The sequence below is a fragment of the Capra hircus genome, chromosome 24 (assembly GCF_001704415.2).
Source record: "Capra hircus breed San Clemente chromosome 24, ASM170441v1, whole genome shotgun sequence".
NCBI lineage: Eukaryota > Metazoa > Chordata > Mammalia > Artiodactyla > Bovidae > Capra > Capra hircus.
Genome location: NC_030831.1, coordinates 20,723,750 through 20,747,115, shown reverse-complemented (window position 1 = coordinate 20,747,115; position 23,366 = coordinate 20,723,750). Strand labels below are relative to the sequence as shown.

At 44.9% G+C, this 23,366-nt stretch overlaps 1 protein-coding gene across 3 annotated transcripts in view; it reads left to right on the top strand.

The window, feature by feature from the left end:
* The window catches only part of FHOD3 (formin homology 2 domain containing 3), a 529,663-nt gene that overhangs the window by 422,576 nt on the left and 83,721 nt on the right, over nucleotides 1-23,366 (top strand). For all 3 annotated transcript variants that reach the window (XM_018039641.1, XM_018039640.1, XM_018039639.1), the window contains 3 exons: nucleotides 678-812; nucleotides 5,501-5,551; nucleotides 12,882-13,096. In XM_018039641.1, coding sequence (XP_017895130.1) covers nucleotides 678-812; nucleotides 5,501-5,551; nucleotides 12,882-13,096 — 401 coding nt within the window. The remainder of the gene's footprint in view (nucleotides 1-677; nucleotides 813-5,500; nucleotides 5,552-12,881; nucleotides 13,097-23,366) is intronic.

Sequence of the window (23,366 nt, the reverse complement as noted above, 5' to 3'; positions counted from 1 at the left end):
AGCATCTTCAGTGAACAGTCCAGATTATTTGTGTGGTATCATCAAGAATCAAGTGCTATCCTTTAAACAAGCTGCTTGTTCATGGACATTTCTTGACATGGAAATGAAATTTCCTTAATTCCATTCAGATTTCAGACCATTGACTTTTTTTTTTTCTCCTTATCTGTCATCCCTTGTTTCAAGATAATACAATTAATTATTTGGGGAAGTATATTGAGAAACTGGTGTATGGCAAAATATTTTTAGTACACGTAAAAGAGAGAACAGTTTTAGGCTGAATGTTTCTTCCAGGTCATCAGAGTATTATCAGAAACCAGTTTTAAAATGCGTGTGTGTGTGTGTATGGAGAAAATATGTGTTTATATTTTAAGCATATCCTGGAATACATTTTTGATAATAATATCACTCATTATTGATGACTGCTTATGTGCCAAGCCTGCTGCTTGGTATTTTATATGCGTTATCACCTTTTTGTCCTCTGAGCATATAAAGCAAGTCACTTATCTCCATTTACAGATGAAGATCTTGGAACAGAAGCCTGAGACACTCAGTGATTTCCCCTAGCCATTCCCTAGGTACTGGCAGACCCTCCGTTCTAACCAAGGCTGACTGATTCCTACATTAGTCCTTTTAATCACTGGACGAGCCACTCAAACACTGACTCATTTTATCTTTAGGTCATCACTGAGTGGTCTTCTCACGTCATCCTTTAGGCAGCACCAAGAGTCCTTGGCAGCAGAGAGAGAGAGGCGGCGACAGGAGAGAGAGGAAAGGTTGCAGAGAATAGAACGAGAGGAAAGAAACAAATTCAGGTAAGAGGATTTACAATTGTTTTCAATGAACTGAAACTTAAAGCACATGCCTTCACTGTTGCATATGGTTAATACTGGTATTAAAGGATTAGGGGTTAATATGCTTGCTTCCGATACTCCCTCTGTTTTCAAGAAAAGCAAGCCTGAAACAGGCTTGATCTGGTTTGTTGTGGCCTGTCTTCCTTTAACCTATGGCAGGAAACAGAGCCAGCCAGCCAGATTCAATTAAGGCCTGTGTGTTCTTGGGGCCTTCATTATCTAAAATGGTTTTATCCAGGCCTTCCTGAAGGCAGAAGACCTAATTGGCTTAATTTGACATTTTCCCCTGAAGCTATTCATGTTTTATTCATATTCTATTGGACACCTAAAAGAAAATGCTTTTCCACTTTCTGGGTTCTTACTCCTTGTAGCAATATTTCATATTTTTTAGGCAATAATATTTCCTCCTGTGGAGGAGAAGAAGGCATTGTATTGATTAGTCCCAGGCCATTGTCCCCCCTGGTCTCTTTGGTCTCTGTCCAGCTCTAAAGATGTGTTCTTGGGTGGCCCAGTCCAGCTTCTGTGTCTTAGCCTGTCTGCTCCGCTGAATCCGGGATCTCTCCCTTTCTCCTTCAGTCAGATCAGCCTTTCCCCCCATCCTCCTGGTCCACGTCCTAACACTCCTCTGGCCTGGGTTCATGCTGTGGAGTTCTTTTGAAAATGCGGGACACTTGGTTCGTCTTTTCTTACACCTTCATTCCTCTTTCTCTTCCTTTCTTCCCTTTGTCTTTCCCCTCCTTCCCTCTGGCCTTCTCCATCTCCTTCCTCCGCCCTCCTGCATCTTCCCGTTCATCTCTCCCGTAGTTTCTACACTCTTTTTCCTTCTTATTTCTCTCCCACCTCCACTTCCTGTTTCCTCCATTCACTTTTTTTGGGAAACAGTCTTCGATCAATCACTCACAGTGAAATCGACGAAGGATGTAAAGCATTGTCAAGGAGGATTTACAAGTTCAATAATGTTTTCTTTTCCCAGCAGCCAAAAAGAGTATAGACTCCTCTGTTCATGGGATTTTCCAGGCACGAATACTGGAGGGGGTTACCATTTCCTCCTCCAGGGGATCTTCTGACCCAGGAATCAAACCTGCATCTCTTATGTTCCCTGCATTGGCAGGCAGGTTCTTTAGCACTAATCATAAAATGAGCAGAGCTGTGAATTTGCCTTACCCATAACTCACTGCTATATGAAAACAAGTATCCCAAGTCTGGTGGGTAAAAAACTAATCCTGACTTTTGTGAGATGGGGATTCACGAGCTGCATGAAGTAGAGCAGTATCATTATCACACCATAACTGTATGGTGTATCTTGAGCTGTCAGATTTCCACCAAACGATACATGGAAAGGCCAGACCTGTATGCACCATTTCTCACGAGGTAGCTCTGGAAGTTGTCACTTTTGGAAAAACCAATTTGTAAAACTGCTGGAACAGGTTAGATGCTTCATGATTCAGGGCTTTCTGAGAGCTCCACATATTTCACCACCAAATAGCAGCAGAGCATCTGACTGAAACACATGGAAAATTCAGAGACTAGCTTACACATTTAAGATTTTGATTGAAAACCTCTTAAAACAAGGTACCAGATCTGGGAAAGAGGAAATCAGCATGCTCCCTCCTGTCTCTTCTATGCCATCACTCAATGCAGCCATCAGTCATGGACAGGTTTAAAGCGTGGGGCTCTGAAAACTCTGAACTGGAAAAGAGAGCAGGTGAATTGGGGATGGAGACTAGCATTCAAAGTTCTGCCAAAACCAGGGAGAGTTCACCATTTTTCCCTCCAATATCACATGGCATGACTCAAAAGCATCCCCAAACCCAGAAGCACATGCCAGGCGTGAACTGAAAGAGCTCTAAGAGAACGCCTCTTTTTCTGGACTGTTGCTGTTGTTCAGTCACCAAGTCATGTCTGACTCTTTGCCAACCATGAACTGCAGCACACCAGGCTTCCCTCCTTCACTGTCACCCAGAGTTTGCTCAAACTCATGTCCATTGAGTTGGTGATGTCATTCAAACATCTCATCCTCTGTCACCCCTTCTCCTGCCCTCAGTGTTTCCCAGCATCATGATCTTTTCCAATAAGTTGACTCTTCACATCAGGTGGCCAAAATATTGGAGCTTCAGCATCAGTCCTTCCAATGAGGAGCAGCAAAAGGAATTCCTGAGGGTTGGAGAGTTGAGAAGGCTCCTGTTTCATCTTATTTTTTCCTTTGTACCTCTCCCAGCCTCCAAGCAATATGGTTACAGAAGCACAGTGATGACATTAGTGTCCAGGCAGGTGCCTAAAACTCAGGGAGGGAACCCTTCCTGTGCTCAGAAGAGTGTCCTGCAAGAACACTTCTTTTCTCCATGTCTCCCCCTGCTGCATTGCCCTGTAAGCAGATGGAGGTACTGAAAGCCTGTAGCAGAGCAGGGAAACCGAAGCCCACGTTTTTTGCCCAGAGGACCAGGAAGGGAGACCTAAAGAGTCCAGAAAATGACGGGAAAGTTATGAAAAGTAGAGAGGTCAAGAGAGCAATCCAGAGGTCATCTCTAGTTTGTGCACATGTGACTCAGAACCTAAACAGGACACCACAAACTTTGAAAACTAAGTTCAGAGTAGAACACACTTAGGTATCAGACTGGCCACTGGGTGGTGCATATTAGGACCTGATATGAATAGCAGTAAAAATATTTGAGAACTGATCGAATACTGGAACCAATATCAGAAGGCAATCAGAGCTTACAGGCTGAGCCTAACTTGGTTGATTGCCTGCTAAAGGAAAATAATCAAGATTCTTCATAGAATTTAAATAAGGCTCAGAGTCTCATTGCATAATATTTAAAATATACAGAATGCAATCCAAAACAATTTGTCATAGGAATCCAGGAAAAAAAAATCTTCAAAGGGAAAAGAGAATCAAAATATGCTGAACACAAAAGGACATAGATGTTGTCATTATCAGACAAAGACTTTAAAGCAGCTGTTATAAACATGTTCTAAGATGTAAAGGCAAATACTTTTGAAACAAATGAAAAGTCTCTGCAAAGAGATGGAAAATATAAAGAAGCAGCAAATGGAAATACATGTAGAAGCAGAAGATACAGTAACCAAAATAAAAAAGGCTTTGAATGGTTTCAGCAGCAGAATAAAAATGAGAGAAAAGTCCGTGAATTTGAAGATGAAACAATAGAAATTATCCAATCTGAAAGACAAAATGAAATACTGGAAAAAAAAAAGAACAGTGCCTCATGGACCTGTAAAATAATACATCTCAGCATTTGTGTCTTTGAAGTCCCAGAATAATGGGACAAGAGTGTATTGTAATATGTATTCAGCCCATATATTGGTAGTGTAAGAATTAGACCTGGGCAACCTTGTCTTCAGAGACCATGCTCATAACTAACTATTCACTATTTTCTCTTGGTCACCAAAGAATCTCACTCATCCTTTAAGAACATAGTGAGATCCTGGCAAAATAAGCCTGTCTAGAAAGGAATGCTGATAATCAGTACAGACCACACAGAACTACTGATTATGATGACTTCAATTCTATCCTGAAAATCTGAGGATGTGAATGAAAAGAAATTCAAAGAAGGAAATAGGAAAAGCTCTATAGAATCATGCCTGAGATTAGCCATATGGCTGACCCTTTATCAGCCACCTCATTGATATACGTTATTCATGTTCCTTGTGCTGTTTTCTTTGCAAAGCATTCTTATCTGTTGTTATTTTTGTTGAATATGATCATAATTTTCCCGGGTTATGGGAAATGATATTTCTAGTGTGGTAAGTGATGAGAATGGATGTTTATAAATGATAACACATTTGTGCCTTTGTTGCTTTTTCTTCCCCCTCCTAACCTGGTTTAGTTGCTCTTACCATCTCTTTCTATCCAGCTATCAGTGCACAGAGGGGTAGAGAACTTAAGCTACCTTATGAGGTTCAGTGTAGAAAACTGTCATGTCACCGTTCTCCAGGAAAATAAATAGTTTACTGAGAAGGGACTGACCACACAGTCTTACATTTAGATTCAAGTTGGAACCTCACCAGGAGAAACAGACAAAAGCATTGAAATTAGACAGATTTGGGCATATTTTGGATAAAGACAAGAGAGAATGCACAAAAGCTTCCAGTGATCTCTGCTTAGAAACTGAAGTGTGAGGGATTCAGAGGAAGAATCTTGGGCTGTGGAAGGCATATCTAAACTGAGTGTGGTACAAAATGGCCAAGACACTTGGGCCCACTCAAATTTAAATCTTGAGATGAATGTTGGGGAGTTACCAGAGTTTGGTTGTGTGGTACTCACCTCTGAATACTGTTGCTTGCTTGTCGTTGCCATATCTTATTGATGAATTGGTTTACCTTTTAAAAATCTTTTTGTCTCACCCCTCTTCCCCGTATACTTAAAGTCTTCTTTCTGAAGAGTAATTCGAGTTCTGAGTGAATCCAGTAATCCCTTATTTTCATCTCTGTGATTTTATAGAAAAATTTAGTACTTTTAAAGTGCAGCCTTTATGTTTATATTTTAAAAATTTAACAATAACCACTTTCCATTTCTGAGATGATAGTCAGCCTTCATGATATAGTCTGTTAATAATTTCTTGGCAATTTTATGAGCCTCTAATTCTGTTGTTTTCCCTCCCCATTTTGTTTGTTTTGCATATTTCGATTAGCCGAGAGTATTTAGACAAAAGAGAAGAACAAAGACAAGCAAGAGAAGAAAGGTTTGTATATCTCTTCTTTCCCATTGTAACCAAATGGCATGTGACTTTGGTAGTTAAAATACAATAGCTTCACCTAAGACCTAAGACCTTGGGGAGCTGGCATTTTGCAGAATAGAGTGTCCTGGTTATCTCCATTTTCCAAGAAAGTACAGATTAATTATTTAGTGCCATCATGGTATGAGATATATGTGTATGTTCCTCCAAAACTCTTCTCTAAATAAACATATAGTTTAGCTTATTGGCATGTGGTATATATTCTAAATGTCTTTTTACTACCACTGTTGAGCCCGGGTTAGGTGTCCCTCCTATGTGTTTCCAAGTCATTTGTTCAGCATTTCTTCCACAAATACTTGAGCCCACACACTATGCCAGGCACTGGCTAGGGTGCCAGACCCTCCTGAGATTCTCCCTGGAGGTGCCTGACCACTTACCCATCCCCTTACTGAACTGTACTCAGTTCCTGCGTGGCAGGAACCATACCTGATTTTCCTTGGTGTCCCAGTGTCTGCCATAGGGCTTGCAGGTAGCAGACACTTAGGAAGAATGTATTGAATAAATGAGGCTTCCCTGGTAGCTCAGTGGTAAAGAATTTGTTAGCAATGCAGGAGACATGGGTTTGATCCCTGGGTTGGGAAGATCCCATGGAGAAGGAAATGGCAACCCGCTCCAGTATTCTTGCCTAGAGACTCCCAGACTCCTAGACAGAGGAGCCTGGTGGGCTACAGTCCACGGGGTTGCAAAGAGTCAGATATGACTTAGCAACTAACCAACAACCAACAATTGAATAAAGGAGCAAAAGAACCAACAGCTTTAAAATATTTAAGCTGTAAACCAGTTTGTTCATTTCAATGGCAACATACTTTGGATCCCTTTAAACCATATCAAGTTAATATATTCAGTGTCTGGTAAACTTAGACAAGCAAAGGAAATTGTTTTTGGAGGTAGACCAGCAAAAGGCAAGTTTACCCCCTAGCACTGTTCAGCTGTACAGTTGTGAGAGCTGGACCGTAAAAAATGAAGAGTGCCAAAGAATTGATGCCTTTGAACTGTGGTGCTGGAGAAGATTCCTGACAGTCCTTTGGATAGCAGTGAGATCAAACCAGTCAATCATAAGGGAAATCAACCCTGAATTCTTGTTGGAAGGACTGATGCTGAAGCTGAAACTCCATTGTTGGTCATCTGATGCAAACAGCTGATTCATTGGAAAAGTCCCTGATGCTGGGAAAGATTGAGGACAGAAGGAGAAGAGGTTGTCAGAGGATGAGATGGTTGGATGGCATCACTGATGCAATGGACATGAACTTGGGCAAACTTAGGGAGATGGTGAGGGACAGGGAGGCCTGGCTTGCTGCAGTCCATGGGTCACAAAGAGTCGGACCCAACTGTGAGGCTGAACAGCTGTCCAGCCTGCAGTTATTCGTTCTACCACCAGGTGGGGGTTACTGCACGGAGAGACTGGAAAGGCTGGGTTCATACCAGAGCCAGTCCGGAACCAATCAGTCTCAGAACTATGCCAGTAAAAAGTGGAATTGTGCTAATTTTTTTTAGACACCATCAGCTAAATAGATCAGGACAGTCTGAGACAGGGAAGAGTGGAGACTGTCTGTGTTCAATTTAAAAGTTAGATGCTTACGTCAGCCTCATAAACAAAACCATGGCATTACTTTAATTCCAGTGTTCTATTAGATTATTGCCATCCTGATAACCAGTTGTGGCCAGCAAATTTATAGTGAAAGATGCTGGTAAAGAAACTCTAGTAAGTACCTGTTTTTTGTTGTTTGTTACACTGGAGGACATGACATGGACTCCCTTGACAGTCCAGTGGTTAAGACTTTGCCTTCCAATGCAGGAGGCATGGGTTCGATCCATGGTCAGGGAGCTAGGATCCACATGCCTCACAACCGAGAGACCAGAACATAGAACAGAAGCAATATTATAACAAATCCAGTAAAGACTAAAAAAATGTGGTTCACATTAAAAAAAAAAAATCTTAAAAAGAAATCAAGTTGTATCTTTTAGCTTTCCCTCTGGACTCTGAACTTTTTGGAGCTTTTGGACTGCTTGACAGTCATGTTGCATCTGGACAGGCAGGACTTTAAAGCTCCTGGAGAGAAGACCAGGTACTGTGTGTATCAAAATCTGAGCTGGTTCAGACTGGAATCTAGTTTTTTCCAAATTGCTGAGGGCTGCCTCTTTCTGCATATTATTTACTACTCTTTCCCCCAAAGTAGAGCATCACTTACCTGGAAAACTCACGCAGAGGAGGTTTCTACTCCTCTTCTCTGGCCTCCGCTCTCTCCCCCACACCACCCGCCACCCTGGGTCTTCTTAGCTGGTGCAGGAGTGGGTTCTCCATGGCCCCATGTGGGATTCTTTCCGTACAGCCTGCCTTTCTGTTTACCCGAGATTTGGGGAAGCAGCCAAGTGTTTTCCTTTGATTTGGACCAGCCACTTTTCCTGGTTAGTTGGCTGTTTGAATTACCTGGTAAAGATGGAAGTGAGGGAGATATACTTTCATCCCTTGTTGGAAAGCAGTTGGGAGTTTCTGGTAAGCCAGGAAAAGATAAGATTTCCAAGTTATAATGGAAGTTGGAAGTGGATGGGAAAACTAATGGAGATCAGAGGTGGAAAGAGACATGGAAGAGAACTCCATCTGTTAACTCTTCAGGGTGGAGCCAGGCATGTTTGTTTGGTCCCATGACTCAGAAAAGACAGCCAGACTCACAGCAGAGAGGTTTTGAGGTTCATATAACCTAGCGTAATGAGATGAATGTCATTTTGCTATTTTGGAGGGTAATGGCCATGCACACAAATTTGGTTTAATTTTTAATTTTAAAGTTTCATGTCATCCCATTCCATAATTTTAGGTAAGCTGTTTTATTGATAATGGTGCAGATTCAGAGTAAGTCTCTGTTAGGCCTATTTCTAATTTTTTGTAAGGTGGCTCAGAGGTTAAAGTGTCTGCCTCCAATGCGGGAGACCTGGGTTCGATCCCTGGGTCGGGAAGATCCCCTGGAGAAGGAAATGGCAATCCACTCCAGTATTCTTGCCTGGAGAATCCCGTGGACAGAGAAGCCTAGTAGGTTACAGTCCACCGGGTCGCAAAGAGTCAGACACGACTGAGCGACTTCACCTCATTATAAGAAAGTCTCTGTCTGATATTGATTGACTTGATGTTCACGAATGATTCTTTTTTTAGGGGTGATAAGGAATGAGATCCAGGCTGGGAATCTTTGGGTTGGGGTGGGGGTCAGGGTGAGAGTGGTCTGAGGGAGCTGGCAGGATTTGGAGAGGAGGTGCCTTATAGGAAGCAGAGGTTCTGGGGACAGAGTGCAAATGGGACGGCTGGGACTGGGCGAGGATTTGGGAAATTATGCATCAAAGCAACCCTGAAGCAGTAAGAGCGGATTCTGAACATGATCTGAGGACAGACGAGAAGTTAGAGGGAGCCAGGTTTTGGTTTAAGGGAGAATTTCCAAGCACTTGGGTGGCAGGAAGAGTCATTAGTAGGTGTGGTGAAAAGTCATGCAGGGTTTCTACTGGACCCTGTGTAAAGAGCCTAACTTATGCCCCCTGGATGGTAGTGACACCAGCCTGCCACCCACAATCCTGGTGGGCATTGCTGCTGCTGCTGCTAAGTTGCTTCAGTCGTGTCCAACTCTGTGTGACCCCATAGACGGCAGCCCACCAGGCTCCACCATCCCTGGGATTCTGCAGGCAAGAATAATGGAGTGGGTTGCCATTTCCTTCTCCAATGCATGAAAGTGAAAGTGAAGTCGCTCAGTCGTGTCCGACTCTTCATGACCCCATGGACTGCAGCCTACCAGGCTCCTCTGTCCATGGGGTTTTCCAGGCAAGAGTACTGGAGCAGGGTGCCATTGCCTTCTCTGGGTGGGCATTGAGCTCATTACAAAGTCTGTTTCTCTAATTCTCACTGAACTATGAGTGCCACAAAGGTACGTATTTTCTTATTTATTATTAAATCTCTAGTGCCTACTAGAGATTTAATAATTTAGATTTGGGGAGTTTGTGATGGACAAGGAAGCCTGGCGTGCTGCAGTTCATGGGGTCGCAAAGAGTCGGACATGACTGAGCGACTGAGCTGACTTAACTGAGTGCTTTTAGTTTTTAGCACATGACAGGCACTCAGCAGAATATTTAATAAATAATGAAAGGATAAATGAATTAGATGTAGACAGAGGCAAGATAATGAGAATGTTTCAATGAGGGTAGACAAAATGAAAAGTATTTTGAGTCGAGGGCATAGTCTGTTGATAGAAACCCAGTACTTTGTTCCTAGGAGGCTACGTCAGAGTCTGTTGGCTGGAGGCGGTGTTGCTAGGCAGCCGAGGTGTGACCGTCATCAAATGGGCTGGTGGGCTCCTAGGATCGAGCAGCGCTTAGATCACCCTCGCAGGGAAGGTCAGGATAGAGGTCCAGCTTCCTCCCCAGGTTTTGCCAGAGGTGTCCATGGGGCAGGAGAGGTTTCTGAGCTTGAAGGTCTCCATGCTGGGTAGCCTGGCGCTCCCCGAGCATGCCTATCACCACTCCACCCATCTTGGGAACACAGAAATATGGCAGCTCTCGCTCGACCCTTGGGCCTCCCTTCCTCTGCCATGTTTTAATGTTAATTGTGGAAAAGTATACATAACATATAACGTACTGTTTTAACCATTTTAAAATGTATAATCCAGTAGTGTTAAATACATTCACATTTTTGTGCAACTGGCCTCCAGTACTCTTTGTCTATAGCACTGACCCCTTAACCCTAAATCCTGCCATTTTTGTCTGTCATCTAAACATCCTAAAAACAAGTCAGATTAAACCCCTGACTCGTCCCCTCCGCCTGTCTCAGGGATCCTCAAGGGTGACATCCATGAGCCAAGAGGTGCACAGGAATAGTCTCTGAGAAGTCTGTCCAGACCCTGGACCCCTGGGGTCCCCCTTGAAAATGGGGTGAACCCTTTGGCTGCCAGCACATACCTGCCAGCCTGGCTGCCCACAGGGAGGGGACCAGAGAGGCCAGGGTGGGGCTGGCTGAAATGGAGGTTGGTGAAGGGTTGTCCTCCTGGCCTGAAGCCTTCTGTGTGGGGCTTCGTTACTTCTCTCCCTGATTTTGCTAGAGCATCACTTGCCTCCCCTAGGATCCCCATCTCTGGGACATGTCCAAATCCTCTTGTTTGCCCTGGATTCCTCCTGCCCCCTGCCCTTGCCGCTTGGACTCCACGTGGGGACACGTGTGCCCATGATGGAATCTCCTGGCCTCCCAGCCTTTCTGGCCTTCCATTTGCCCCCAGCCCTTCTATAATAAAATACAGGCCTCGACACTTGCCCTCAAGACCACTATCTTCCACGATCCCTGTCGCTTCCACCACCTGGTAATTTTTTGCGGCCCATCTGCATTAAATTCAGAAATATCTCCTTTTTGGTACTTTTGCTACTTTTTGAGAGATGGCGTTGTTGGCAAGGAAAGTCCAGAGTCTCTAAAGCTTGCTTTCTGGGTTTCACCCTGTTAACCGGGAGACAGACATTTGTAAATGCAAATCCACTTCATGCATTTTGCCAGAGTCACCAGGAAAGTAAGCTCACTCCCCAAGAAAGTGAAATCGGGTGGCCCTGCCCTCTGGCGCCCTGGGCTGCAGGGAGATGAGAGCAGGTGGGCTGCTCCTGGTGGGTTCTTTGCCCGCTTCCCATCAGCCCATGAATGCATGGTGCCCAGGGAAAGAACTGAGGATGGTCATCTTCCTGTTCTCAAAAAGTCCTATCACCTGCTTGTTGAAAACAGACTTAACGTATGTGAAAAGATGACTAAATATGCCAGGCAGTAAATGTAAAATGCTATCTGAGTTGAATGGTCTACATATCCAACATGAGTTCAGAGGCAAGGGCAAGATCACTTCCAGCTGTGGTGGTCAAGACAGGCCCCCCTGGGGGAGATGTGCGTGCGAGCCCGTCCTGGGGCCTGGCGGGAGAGCTGTGATGACTGCAGACCTGGGAGCCACACCCCCTGAAGGATGGATGAAGAAATGTGTTCTTTCTAAAGACATTCTTTTAAAAGGTTCAGTTTGTGTGCTCTGCCTTTCTTATCCAGCTGAAGTAAGAGCGCCGTGTGTGCAGTGTCTGGGTGGGGGCTACAGGGTCTAGGGCTGGGGGCTTGCCCTTGGGAAGTAACTGAGGCAGTGAGTTTGGGTGGATGTGAGTGAGGGTCTGGATTAAGCGTTTGCAAAGTTTTGTGGTGGTATAATAGTCAAAAGGGGTTTCCCAGGTGGCGCTAGTGGTTAAGAACCCGCCTGCCAATGCAGGAGACATCGGAGACATGGGTTTGAGCCCTAGGTCGGGAAGATTCCCTGAAGTTGGGCATGGCAACTCACTCCAGTATTCTTGCCTGGAGAATCCCATGGACGGAGGAGTCTGGTGGGCTAGAGTCCATAGGATTGCAAAAGAGTCGGACACTGCTGAAGCGACTTAGCATACACGCACACATGATCGTCAAAAACCTGCTACAGCTGAGTTCATGAATTTATTCCTGAACAAATAATGACGGGTAAAATTAGCAGACATCTGGAAGAGGCACATATTTCAGAGTTATTTTGGTCTAATCTATAAAGCACTCTATGAGGAATATGATTGGTAGCTGGTCTTAATAAACAGTTAGTGGGTTCTGCCTGCCTGAAATGCAAAACAGATGTATCTTTGTTCTTTTAAACTGACTTTGATGAATAAACTATATGTGACGTCAGGGCCAAGCTATTGGATGTCTGAGTCCTACTCAGAAATATTTTAGAATATAAAAAACTTTCCATGGTCGACACCAAGAGAACAAAGTGAATTCCAGTCACATTGCTGTTAGCGTTGAAGCAGGTTCAGAAATCCAGGGAGGGCTTCATCCAACAACCTTTTGGTATTTTGGGGCATTGTTCCTGTCTGCTGCACCAAGGCACCCTCCCGTTTCGCAGCTGACAGCTCTGAGGGTGTGTGGTTTTCAGCTGTCACTGTTGGGGCTTTTTGATGGTCATTATTGCTGTTTGGCTTGTTTGCACAAATGTTTCCTAAAAGAGCAAACTAGGATTCTGCAGCAGTGATCTGGTATCTGGAGACTGTGATGTTACCACTTCCCCCAATTTGTTTGGTTATGAATGATGCAGGATTTTTAATCATTAGCATCTTGGCTTTGCTGGGTGCTTTTGGCAGACGGGCCCTCCAGCCAGCCCTGCGCTGTGCTCTTTGCATCAGGAAACCAGCTCACTCTGCAGGTGTTTCATCCATAAACAAGCACCAGCCACGGGCTCCTCTTTCTTTTTACGGAAACCCTTTGGAATTTAACTTTCAGATACAAATACTTGGAGCAGTTGGCAGCTGAGGCGCATGAGAAGGAGCTGAGAAACCGGAGTGCGAGCCGGGGCAGAGCTGACCTCTCCTTGGACCTGACCTCACCGGCAGCCCCCGCCTCCCCCGCCCCCCTGGGTCGTAGCCCTTCATCTCTAGACTCGCAGGAGGTTCCCACGGTATCATCCTCCTCCCCAGGAACGCCTCAGCATCCCCAAGGTGAGTGAAGGGAGAGTAGAGGGGAACTGATGGGGTAATTAACATCAGACAGGCTTCTAGGCAGCAGGAACCATCCCAACGTGCAAACTCATACTGAGAGGCAGCTAATGGGAAGCTTCGGGGGTGGCTGTGACCTGAGCTGTCACTGATAGCGAGGGGTTTGCAGAGCCACTTACTACAGCAAAATTATTTATAAAGCTTGTCAGTGTGTGATCACTGGAAAGGGAGAATGCTGAAAATAAGGCTCACTTTGGCATTTAATCCTAATTCACAGGATAATAAGTTAGGATTAGTTTATTCCTCTGTCATTTGCATGTTCTTTATTTATTGGCCCTGCCCAATAAGTGTTCCTCCCGTAGGAATTGTCAATCTGGTTTAAGTTACACTGATAAAGAGGATAAGATTAATCAGAGCAAAGAAAGAAACACGGACCTCATACAAACAGAAGTAAAATATTGAAGAAGAAAAAAGAAGAAGATAGTAAAGATGACTGGCCTGTGGTATGGCGGTGGGTGTTAGAATGCAGACAGGCTCTCCCCGGAGAAATTGCCTGTCGTCTTAGCTTTATTTGGAGAAAAGCAGTGCCATCGTACACTGCAGCCTTGGAGCATCAGCACTTTTCCTGATAGCTCTGCAAATTGTGGGTCCGTTTTCTTTCACGTTGTCAGAGAGGACAGTTCTTGGGTACAGGCGCCTAACGCTGTGTGTTGACTAACCCTGCAGCCAGCACTGTTTGGTTTAATCGAGTGTTATGGCTTGCAGCCTGCTGTAGGCTCAGCCAACTGAAGACAGCGGAGACACTAAACTTTTAACTCTAGGAAGGCTGACTAAATATGGCGTAAAGTCTAATTTAAACAAGGCAGGACTCCATGACCTCAGCAGAACTGGCTGTAACTGAACCATCTTGTCTGTCCAGTTCTTTGCTGGCTCTCCGAGCTTCAGGGCTCAATCTCCTGGAGCAGGCTGGTTCCGTCCCAGCTCCCCATCATGTCCTGTTACTCCTGGTCCTGGAGCCGTGGAAGATTGTCCTGGGCAGACGGCTCAGTCCTAGATGAGTAATGTCGGTCTTAAAATGTTAAGACTCCGGGAATCAGGAAAACAGATTTCTCTGTAACAGCAGTGTGCTTTCCAAACTCGGCCTGATATCACTGTTCTATCTAAATGGTGGTATTTCCAGAGGCCATATAAAAAATATTCCCCCTGCAAGCTGTGGTTCAGGACTAAATCTGGGTACTTTTAACTCTAAGAGCTGTTATCTCCAGCATTTTACAGAAGGGTTTTGTCCAAACTGTGACATACGGAATGGCCCCACGCTAAGAAGGAATTGTCAGTATCTATAAATACTGTTTGTCCTCGAGATTTTTAATCTATTTGATGTTTGTGGCAATACCAAGACAGCTCCTCAAGTATTTTGTCCAGTGTCAGTCAAACAAGCCATCCTATCCATTTAAAAAGAGAGTACTTTAATCAGAACATAGGAAATAATTTGTATGTACATAATATGCATTTGTGGAAGGTTATTTCAGTATGCTTTCAGAAAGATAAATAGCAAATGTCATTTTCCTCTTCAGAGTTGGGGTAAACAGAGAGTAAGAAAATGTTTGACTGAAGTCACAACCTTAAGTGGTTATCTACATCAGAAAAAGGAATACTGGGCTTGAATTTAGACACAGTTACAAATTAACAAAATAGCACTGGTGTTTCCTTTTTCCTTAGGGAGAGGGGAGAAGCAGTGGCTCTTATAGAATCTAGAAACACTTCCATCATATATTAAGTTATTGTCATCCATCAAATCAGTTGGAACCAGCGAAGTGTTCTAACATCCTTGTCCTAGTACATAACCGAGTTATTCAGTTGGAAAATCTAAGTATAGAAGAAGAAAGGCTGTAAGAGGATGCTTTCAAGCAAACTGATGAAGCATCTTTCTGATTTGGAGCCTTTGGACCAGAACACAAAAGTAGGTGTGACATAAGGGTTTTTCTTCACCTGGTTTGTTATCATTCTTGGAAGCATTCCACTAGTTCCCGGTTAATGGTCTCATCTTTTCACCAGGTCCCCGTTTTCAAATGCTCAGAGTCATGTTTTGCTGATCCCTAATATTTAGAATATTCCCACAGCTGGGGGAAGAATAAAATATATAATCACACATCCAGATGTTTGTCCTGCACCAAACACCTGGCACATGGTCCAAACATGCCAGGGGTTGACTCGCTTTTTCATTCTTTATCTTTGTGGGGTCATATGCTAATAATTCATTTCACATTTCTGTAGCACTTAGCTGCTTCCTTCCAAATGCTGCTCTTTAATGCCTTGTGGTGCATCTCAGTAAAGAAGGGAGATGCTCTTATCCATGCTTCAATGGAGGCTTGGATAGATGGGGATGTGCTTCAGATCCGGCTGATGCCATGCTGGGAGTAAAAATCACTGTTTCACTCCCAACCCGGCCATTCATTGTGCCATGGTATCTGTGGTGGTGCTCCCAAGAATCCCATGCCATCCCCTCACGACCCTCTCCCCAGTATCTATCAAAATTGTGACCTACATTTCCGAATTATATTTACAAAGAAAAAGGAACAGCAAATATTTATTCCTGAATTATGTATTCCTTAGGGTTAAAGGTCACTTGGTGAGTTCTTACTTGAATTCTTTTAATAACAAAATATATGAAAACATTAAAGCTTTCTCTCCCTTTTCCCTTACAAAATATATTTACGAAGAGGGAAGAGTTAATGGTAAAATACCTGTAGCATTATGTGGCGCGTCTAGTGAGATCTTTCAGCCAAAAACCTTCCCAGCTAAATCTGCTGTAACTTTTGTGTAAATCACACCGCTACTCCCACCATCAAGTCAGTGTGTGCTTGAATTATTTTTCCATCTGGCCCTCTTGTGGTTCATAGCAGGTGTTTGTCCCAGTGGTGCCTAAAACTGGTGATGATGATCTGAATATTTTTCCTTTGTGTCAAGCTGCCAGGCCCAAACACATTCATGTGCTTTTGTTTGCGCTGTGCTCTAATTAATGGAGACAATTAGCCCCCAGTTTAGGTAGCCATGGGAGGACTGTTCTCTTCATCCATTGCTTTAATTATTATTTTTAAAATTGTATTTATTTATTGGCTGCACTGGGTCTTCATTGCTGCAGAGATGGCTTTCTTGACTTTCTTTAGTTGCAGAGAGGGGGCTTCTCTTCGTTGCAATACAAGGGCTTCTCACTGCGGTGCCTCCCTTGTTGTGAGACACAGGCCCTAGGGCACCAGGGCTTCTGTAGTTGTAGTTCCTGGGCTCCAAAGCACGGGCTCCGGAGCTGTGGTACACGGGCTCAGCTGTTCCGCGGCACATGGGATCTTCCCGGGCCAGGATTTGAACCTGTGTCCCCTGCATTGGTAGGCAGAGTCTTATCCCCTGGCCCACCAGGGAAGTCCCATTGCTTGAATTATGCTTTCCTTATTTTCATCGAGCCCTCATGGTATCCATCAGAATATCTGTCCAATAAATGTGTTTCCTGTTATTTTAAAGCATTCACAGATGACTCTGGAAGCAAACAAGTTTTCCTCACTAGGTAGAGAAAAGGTGCAATGTTCTTTTGGAATGGAGTTCTTCGATGTGGCTTTAAGGAAATTATTCTGAGGATTGAAAACAATGATAATCTAGGAACTCCCTGGCAGTCCAGTGTTTAGGACTGCACTTTTAATTCCAAGGGCCTGGGGCTCAATCCCTGGTTGGAGAACTAAGATCCTGCAGGCCAGTTAATATGGCCAGGAAAAAAAAAAAAAAAAAGATAATCTGTGGGCCCACAGTGAAGTCAAAGCAGCAAGGTAAACTATTATGCCAGTAGGTGTCATATCTTGGTAACCTATTTCATGGAAACAAAGTGGAGAAAACAGCTGATCTCGAAACCAGGTGTTGACGGTGGTCCCTGCAGGATGTCTCAGGGTTGAACTGCCTTCCTTGGAGGCTAGAACTGTGTTCTTCCCAGGCTCCCTGGCTCAAATACCGGAGCCCCCCCTGAGGCTAAATGAGAGAAATGACCATTTCCCAGGAGAAGGAAGATGCTGTCAAGAGTTGATAAGGTGATTTCACTCATTAATATAGCCATGAAATCACACATAATGGCTAGATTAATTTTCTTATTTTGAGCTCGGTACTCTTTATTTCACACACAGAGCTAGCATGTTAGAGATGCATTTAGAAATTTACCATACTCTATTAATTCTATGTCAAGGAAAAATAAGTTCAACAGTATGATTTTTTTTCTGCCTGTAATTGATTCCTACATATTTCCAAATGTCTTACTCTTTGGCACTGAAAATATAAAATGTGGCTTATGTGGTCACGGCCTATTCACCAGCACTCAGCTGGAGGCACTTACAGAAATTATGGGCATGGTAAACTGATATTTTCTCTAAGCCAAGAATAGAACCTAGGTCTCCCACCTTGCAGGCAGATTCTTTACCAGCTGAGCCACCAGGGAAGCCCAAGAATACTGGCGTGTGTAGCCTATCCCTTCTCCAGGGGAACGTCTTGACCCAGGAATAGAACCAGGGTCTCCTGCATTGCAGGTGGATTCTTTGCCAGTTGAGCTACCCGGGAAGCCCCTAAGCATTTACAGTAAACGTTACAGTAAGCGTTTACTGGTAAACATGATAATTCTTCCAGTCTTCTGATCTTCGCACCTGGGAATAAAGTATAGACATACAGTAATGGCATAAAATGTTCAGTTTGTTTCAGTGAATCATCATTTTTCCTCATTTTCATTCGTCATGGCTGCTGTCATCGTTACCAGTCACTGACTGAGCATCTTTGTTACCTTCATCATGTAACGTATTTTCAGTGCCCTTCAGGCAAAAAGGTGCTCTCGTCGGTTACCCTGTCCACGGGGTAGAGATCAGAAACATCTGGCATCCTGTTTCCAGCTGGCACAGGAGCAGTGGAACATCATCCATCATCAGCCTAATGCTTGCTGGTCCCCTTGCATAAAGCTTCTGGACACCTCCAGTCCAGGATTTCGTGAGCTGGCAGGAAACTAGATTCCTGGTGGTTCTGTGACTCAGGGCTGCCCCACCTCACCTGACTGCTGCTACTTAATGCCATTTGTTCAGTGAGACAGAATCTCTCAGGGACTCACCCCAAGGGCAAGGCCAGGGCCCTGCCTGCTGTGCCTGCTGGGGGGCATTTGACAGCCTTTGTGAATCATGGGAGTGTTGTGCTTGCCGTTTCTTGGTTCCTAAAAAAAAGGAACGGATAATACTTTCCCATTTTTCCTCTTACAGAGAATGACAATTGCCTGCAGTGTGTCTTCTTGTACCATTTTATAAAACATTAAATAGTCCTGAGTTTATCTGAAGCAAAGTATAAATCCTGCTGAAGTTTACTTAAGTAAAGATAAGGCTCAGAGTGGCATTGGGACCATTGTTAAAGCAGGATATTACATGAGCACCATGATAATCGCATGGATGACAAATAGGCGTCAATATCTGCCAAAGGTCTGAGACTTCACCCTACTTAAAAGCTAGTAAGTTAGCCCGCCATGATCTCATGGATGTTGGCAGAAGACACGAAACTCCTGGGTCAGAAACAAAGGACTTTATTACTCACAGCGATAGTAGTAGCCAAGATAGCAGCATTTGTGCCATTTCTGCAGGTCAGTTTCCACACGGTGATGTGAATCAGCCCACGTGACACCTGCATCCACACTGAGTGGAACCGGAGTTTAAGGATCTCAAATCTTTATTGGGCAGTAAGCGCATCTTCCCTTTGTCCCAGAGGAAGACGTGATTTTGCTCACAGTGGGTGATAAACCAAGCAGTGGCTGGTTCCAGTGGGAGACTGTCTCTGTCTTACAAGGCTGTTTTCTATGCATACCTCCTTAGAAGGATGGTCCGGAATCAAGGCTATGGTGGCTTTGCTTGTAAGACTCCAGAAATGAGAGACCCAGGGAGAATTGTTTCCAAGATTGGGGTTATGGTGATTTTTAACTGACCTTTATCATCAAATTTTCATTCTAAAAACTGTTTAATCTAAACAAAAAATCCAAGTTTGAAACAGCCATTGGCTTGTTTGTTCCTATTTAACAAGAAGAAGGAGTATCAGGAGCTATAAAGCCCAGTCTGGAGGTGTGTGCGTCTGGAGGTGCTCCAGGGCATCCGGAGAGACAGGAGTGCCTTTCATCCCAGGGGAAAGCCTTGGGTATGTGTTTCCAGCTACAGTCAGAAGGCCTCCCCGGGCGGGGGCTGTGGTACAGCAAAGAAGAGTAACTCTCAGGTTTCTTCTTGCCTCCTTATCTGTGCTCAGGACTTTGCTCTCTCCTCTGCCATCTCCATCTCCCCTCTTTCCCCCCCACAGCGCCCCTCCTCCCCCGTACCCTTCCCCCACCCACTCCTACAAGGCATTTGTACAAAATGATACAACACCAGCAGTGAGGCAGGATAATCAAACACTGGTTTTCCAGTCCCTAAAAGGATACTTTTTCAAGACCTTTCCTGAGTTCCACAAATCTTTAGAGCTTTCCAAAGCTGTGAGATCTTCTAAAGAAGCCACCTCCACCAGATACACTGGGAAGTCCCAGCAGCTTTTTGTTGACTTTCTAGGTTCAGCAACTCTGTCTCTTTCTTCTAGAACTCTCTAGACTCGAACACGTTATTGGGCTTTCATGTCGTCGTCGTCTTCTGTCATTGTGATTTCATCATCTTATCTCACATTTGTCCTCATTTGTCTCAATCTTCTTACTGACTCTTCTTTTAGCTGCCCCTTAGGTGTCAGATTTTTCCAGGATTCCTTCTCCAGCAACCCCCTGTGTTCACGCCACACCTCCTGCACCTTCATAGGCCCATCTGTGATTTTTAGCAACCTGCTGAGTGCTGAAATCCACCGTGTCTGCCCCTCCAGCTGTGGCCTTCCTGAGCTCAGGATTCATGTATCCAACCTCCTTAGACATCACCATCTGAATACTCCTTAGACACTTCGGACTTACCAAGTACCAGTCAGGGGCATTTTGATGGGAGGTGTCCCTCATCTCTCCCCCACAAAACTAGCAAATCTGCTCATACCTCCCAGTCCTTGTCTGGTTAAGCCCGTTTCTCTTGGCCTCCTTATCCAAGTTGGAAGCAGATAGGTGACTTTGACTTCTCCCTTAATGCTTACCCCTGCATCTAGTCGGTCACCCAGTGTCGATGTGCTCTTCTCCCTCAAATCAGCCGTCTCCCTTGTCTCCCCATTGTCAGTGCTTCAGTCCAATCTTAACCATCTCTGATCTGGACCATTTCTGTAGCTTCTACTCTATCTCACCTCCCCAGGTTCTTCTTATAGCCCAACCCCCTCCCTCCCCCCAAATCATGTCTATACCATGATTTTAAAACCTGTTAGTGGCTCTCCGTCATCTGCAACATGAACTTAAGACCTTGCGTGGCACTCAAGACTCTTGGGTATCCAGTCTCCACAATGAGTCTCTTATGACCATTAACACCTCTACACGTTATGCTCCATCAGGACCAAACCACCCTCAGGGTGGAAAGGTGTCTTGTTCTCTCTCTCTTTTTCTCTTGAGCCATTCTTGAACCTCCTGTGTCTCTTGTGGTTTAAACAACTTGCTGCATCCAGTGTGATTTAAGAGTCCAAGGACCTGTAGTTGGAGAGAATGTGGCCGGTGACTGTAAGCCCAGGACTTCTTACAGCGTTCCACGGAAGCTCAGTGAAAACTGGATTGTTGGAACTCTGAGGGCGCGTGTGGGATCTCCAAGGTGGTATCTTCCAAAAGAGCTTTTGAAAGTAATTTTGAACATATATGGATTTCATCTTAAGGGGTGGTTTAGGCCCAGGCCTGTTTGAAAACTCTGGCTCTAATTTTGAGGACAAAGCTGGGCTGTATTTTAAAGGCATACAAATTCATTAGACTGGTAAATCGGTATTTTGCAGGTAATATGTGTCTTTTTTGGAGTAAGCTGAAGTGGACTGAATTTGGACCCATCCTAATGAACCTGTTCCTATAGAACAATGATTCTCAGCCAGGAGTGGTTTTTGCTCTCAGGGGGACATTTGGTAGTGTCTGGAATGGTAACCTACTCCAGTGTTCTTGCCTGGAGAATCCCAGGGACGGGGGAGCCTGGTGGGCTGCCGTCTCTGGGGTCGCCCAGAGTCGGACACGAGTGAAGCGACTTAGCAGCAGCAGCAGCAGGAGATATTTTTGGTTGTCAGAACTGGGAAGGAGCTGCTATTGGTCTCCAGAGGGAAGAAGCCAGGAATGCTGCTGAATATCCGACAGTGCATAGGACAATAGGCTGCAGCCCCCCTGCCCACAACAAAGATGTATCTGACCCCAGATATCCAGAGTACTGAGTCTGAGAAATCTGGCTCCAGGGTGAATCTGAGTGAACAGCTTAGAAAGAATTGGCCCAACACCAATGGCAAAATCTAAAGAATTTTCAAAGTTGTGAGCATTTTCTCTTGGGACCTTTTTCACGTTTATATGATTAAACCACAAGTTTAAAGTCCATGGTGTTAGTTATTAGCTCTGAACTGAGGAGGTCCCTGGAATCCACACCATTTGGAGCGGCTATCATAGAACTGGCTGGCCCAACCCTCAGTTTCATAAGACCTGCCAGAAAGCCAAGTCCTGGCAAAGTCATCAAGACACCATCACAGACTGAAATCAATTGAAGCCACCCAAAGACTTATTAAATTCAGATCTTTCTACCAGCCGTTTATCTCTTCAAAGAGAAATTGCATGACAGGGGATTCCAGTTGGACACTCTGGACTCAGCTGTCAGGGACATTGATGAAAGCAGAGCTGGAACTTTCGTGCCCACTTTTTGTTTTGTTTTTTTTTTTTTTCAGGAATGGTTATGTACTTGTCTTTATGGCTTAAGTCACCCACCACACAGTGTAACATCATGATTAACAGCCCAGGCTTTTCAATCAGGCCGATCCAAGGTCAAATCCCAGCTCTGCTCGTCATAAGGGTCTGTTGGAAGTAGGTGACGCGTGCTCAAAGGGCCCACGGGCAGGCTGTGAAGGGACCAAGTGCAGAGGTGCAGAGTGGGACCTTCAGAGTGCACGGAAGTGCCCAGAGACGAGCAGCAGCGGGGAACTGCCAACACCATTTCTGCCTCCAGGCCTGGAAAAGCTTAAGGGAACAGCTCGGGCTGGGTAAGAGCCGTAGCCTTGGGAAGGGAGCCCTGAGGACAGAAATGCTGGCCTGACATCTTCTGCCCAACTGGCCCCTCATGAGGAGCAGGAACATAAACACACCAGCCTCTCCTTCCTCCTGCGTTTGCAGGTGCCTCCCAGGGCTGATCCACCTGGAAGTGAGAGGGAAAGCAAACACAGGAGCGCCTCCCTGCAGAGGCTGACCCCCCCAGGGCACAAAGCAGGACAGAGAATGGGTCTTGGAGCAGGCCAAGAGTATCCAGCATTCTGTGTGGCCCTGGATGAGTTACTTAACCTCTCTGAACACCATTCCTCGTTTCTCACATGGGGACATTAATCTTCACATTGTTGATAAGAGAAGTAAATAGGGTGACGTGCCCCTGTTTCCTGGGACAGCACCCATGTGTCAGAGGCACTCTGTAGATGGTAGCTTTTGTTTTTAATTCACTTAAGGCCAAGCAGAGCCTGAGGTCAGGTAAGATCAGATGAGAAGTTAGTGCGGGGCTAAGAACTAGCTAGTCTGAGTTGATGTCTGCCCTAGCTGACTTGAAACAGGGATGAACTGCCTGAAATCCTCAAGACCTGCTTGCTCCTCTTCTCTTGCCCAGTTTTGTGATCTGTATCAAGGACATCCCGGTCATTAGACAGAGCACCCTTTTATCTCAAAAAACACAGTTATGTTTTTCCTCTTCCCCTGTGGTTCTCAGGTTGATGGTTCTCATCCCGGCTCCCAACCTCTCTGCTGTAACATCTGTTTCCTTTGGATAAAGACTCCCTTTTAGTGTTCATGCTCAGTTTATGAGTCCCTCCCCACAGGCTGGCAGCAACCCAGTTCCTTGTTACTTCTTTTGAATATACTGTAGGTCTCTTCCTTCCTATTGTATCTTCCACATTCTGTAAATTATCCCGTGTGTGTGTGTGTGTGTGTGTGTGTGTGTGTGTGTGTTTGTGAGACTCACTCATGTCCGATTCTTTGCGACCCCATGGACTGTAGCCCACCAGGCTGCTCTGTCCATGAAATTCTCCAGGCAAGAATACTGAAGTGGGTTACCATTCCCTCCTCCAGGGGATCTTCCTGACCCAGGGATCGAGCCCAGGTCTCCCTCATTGCAGGTGAATTCTTTACTGCCTG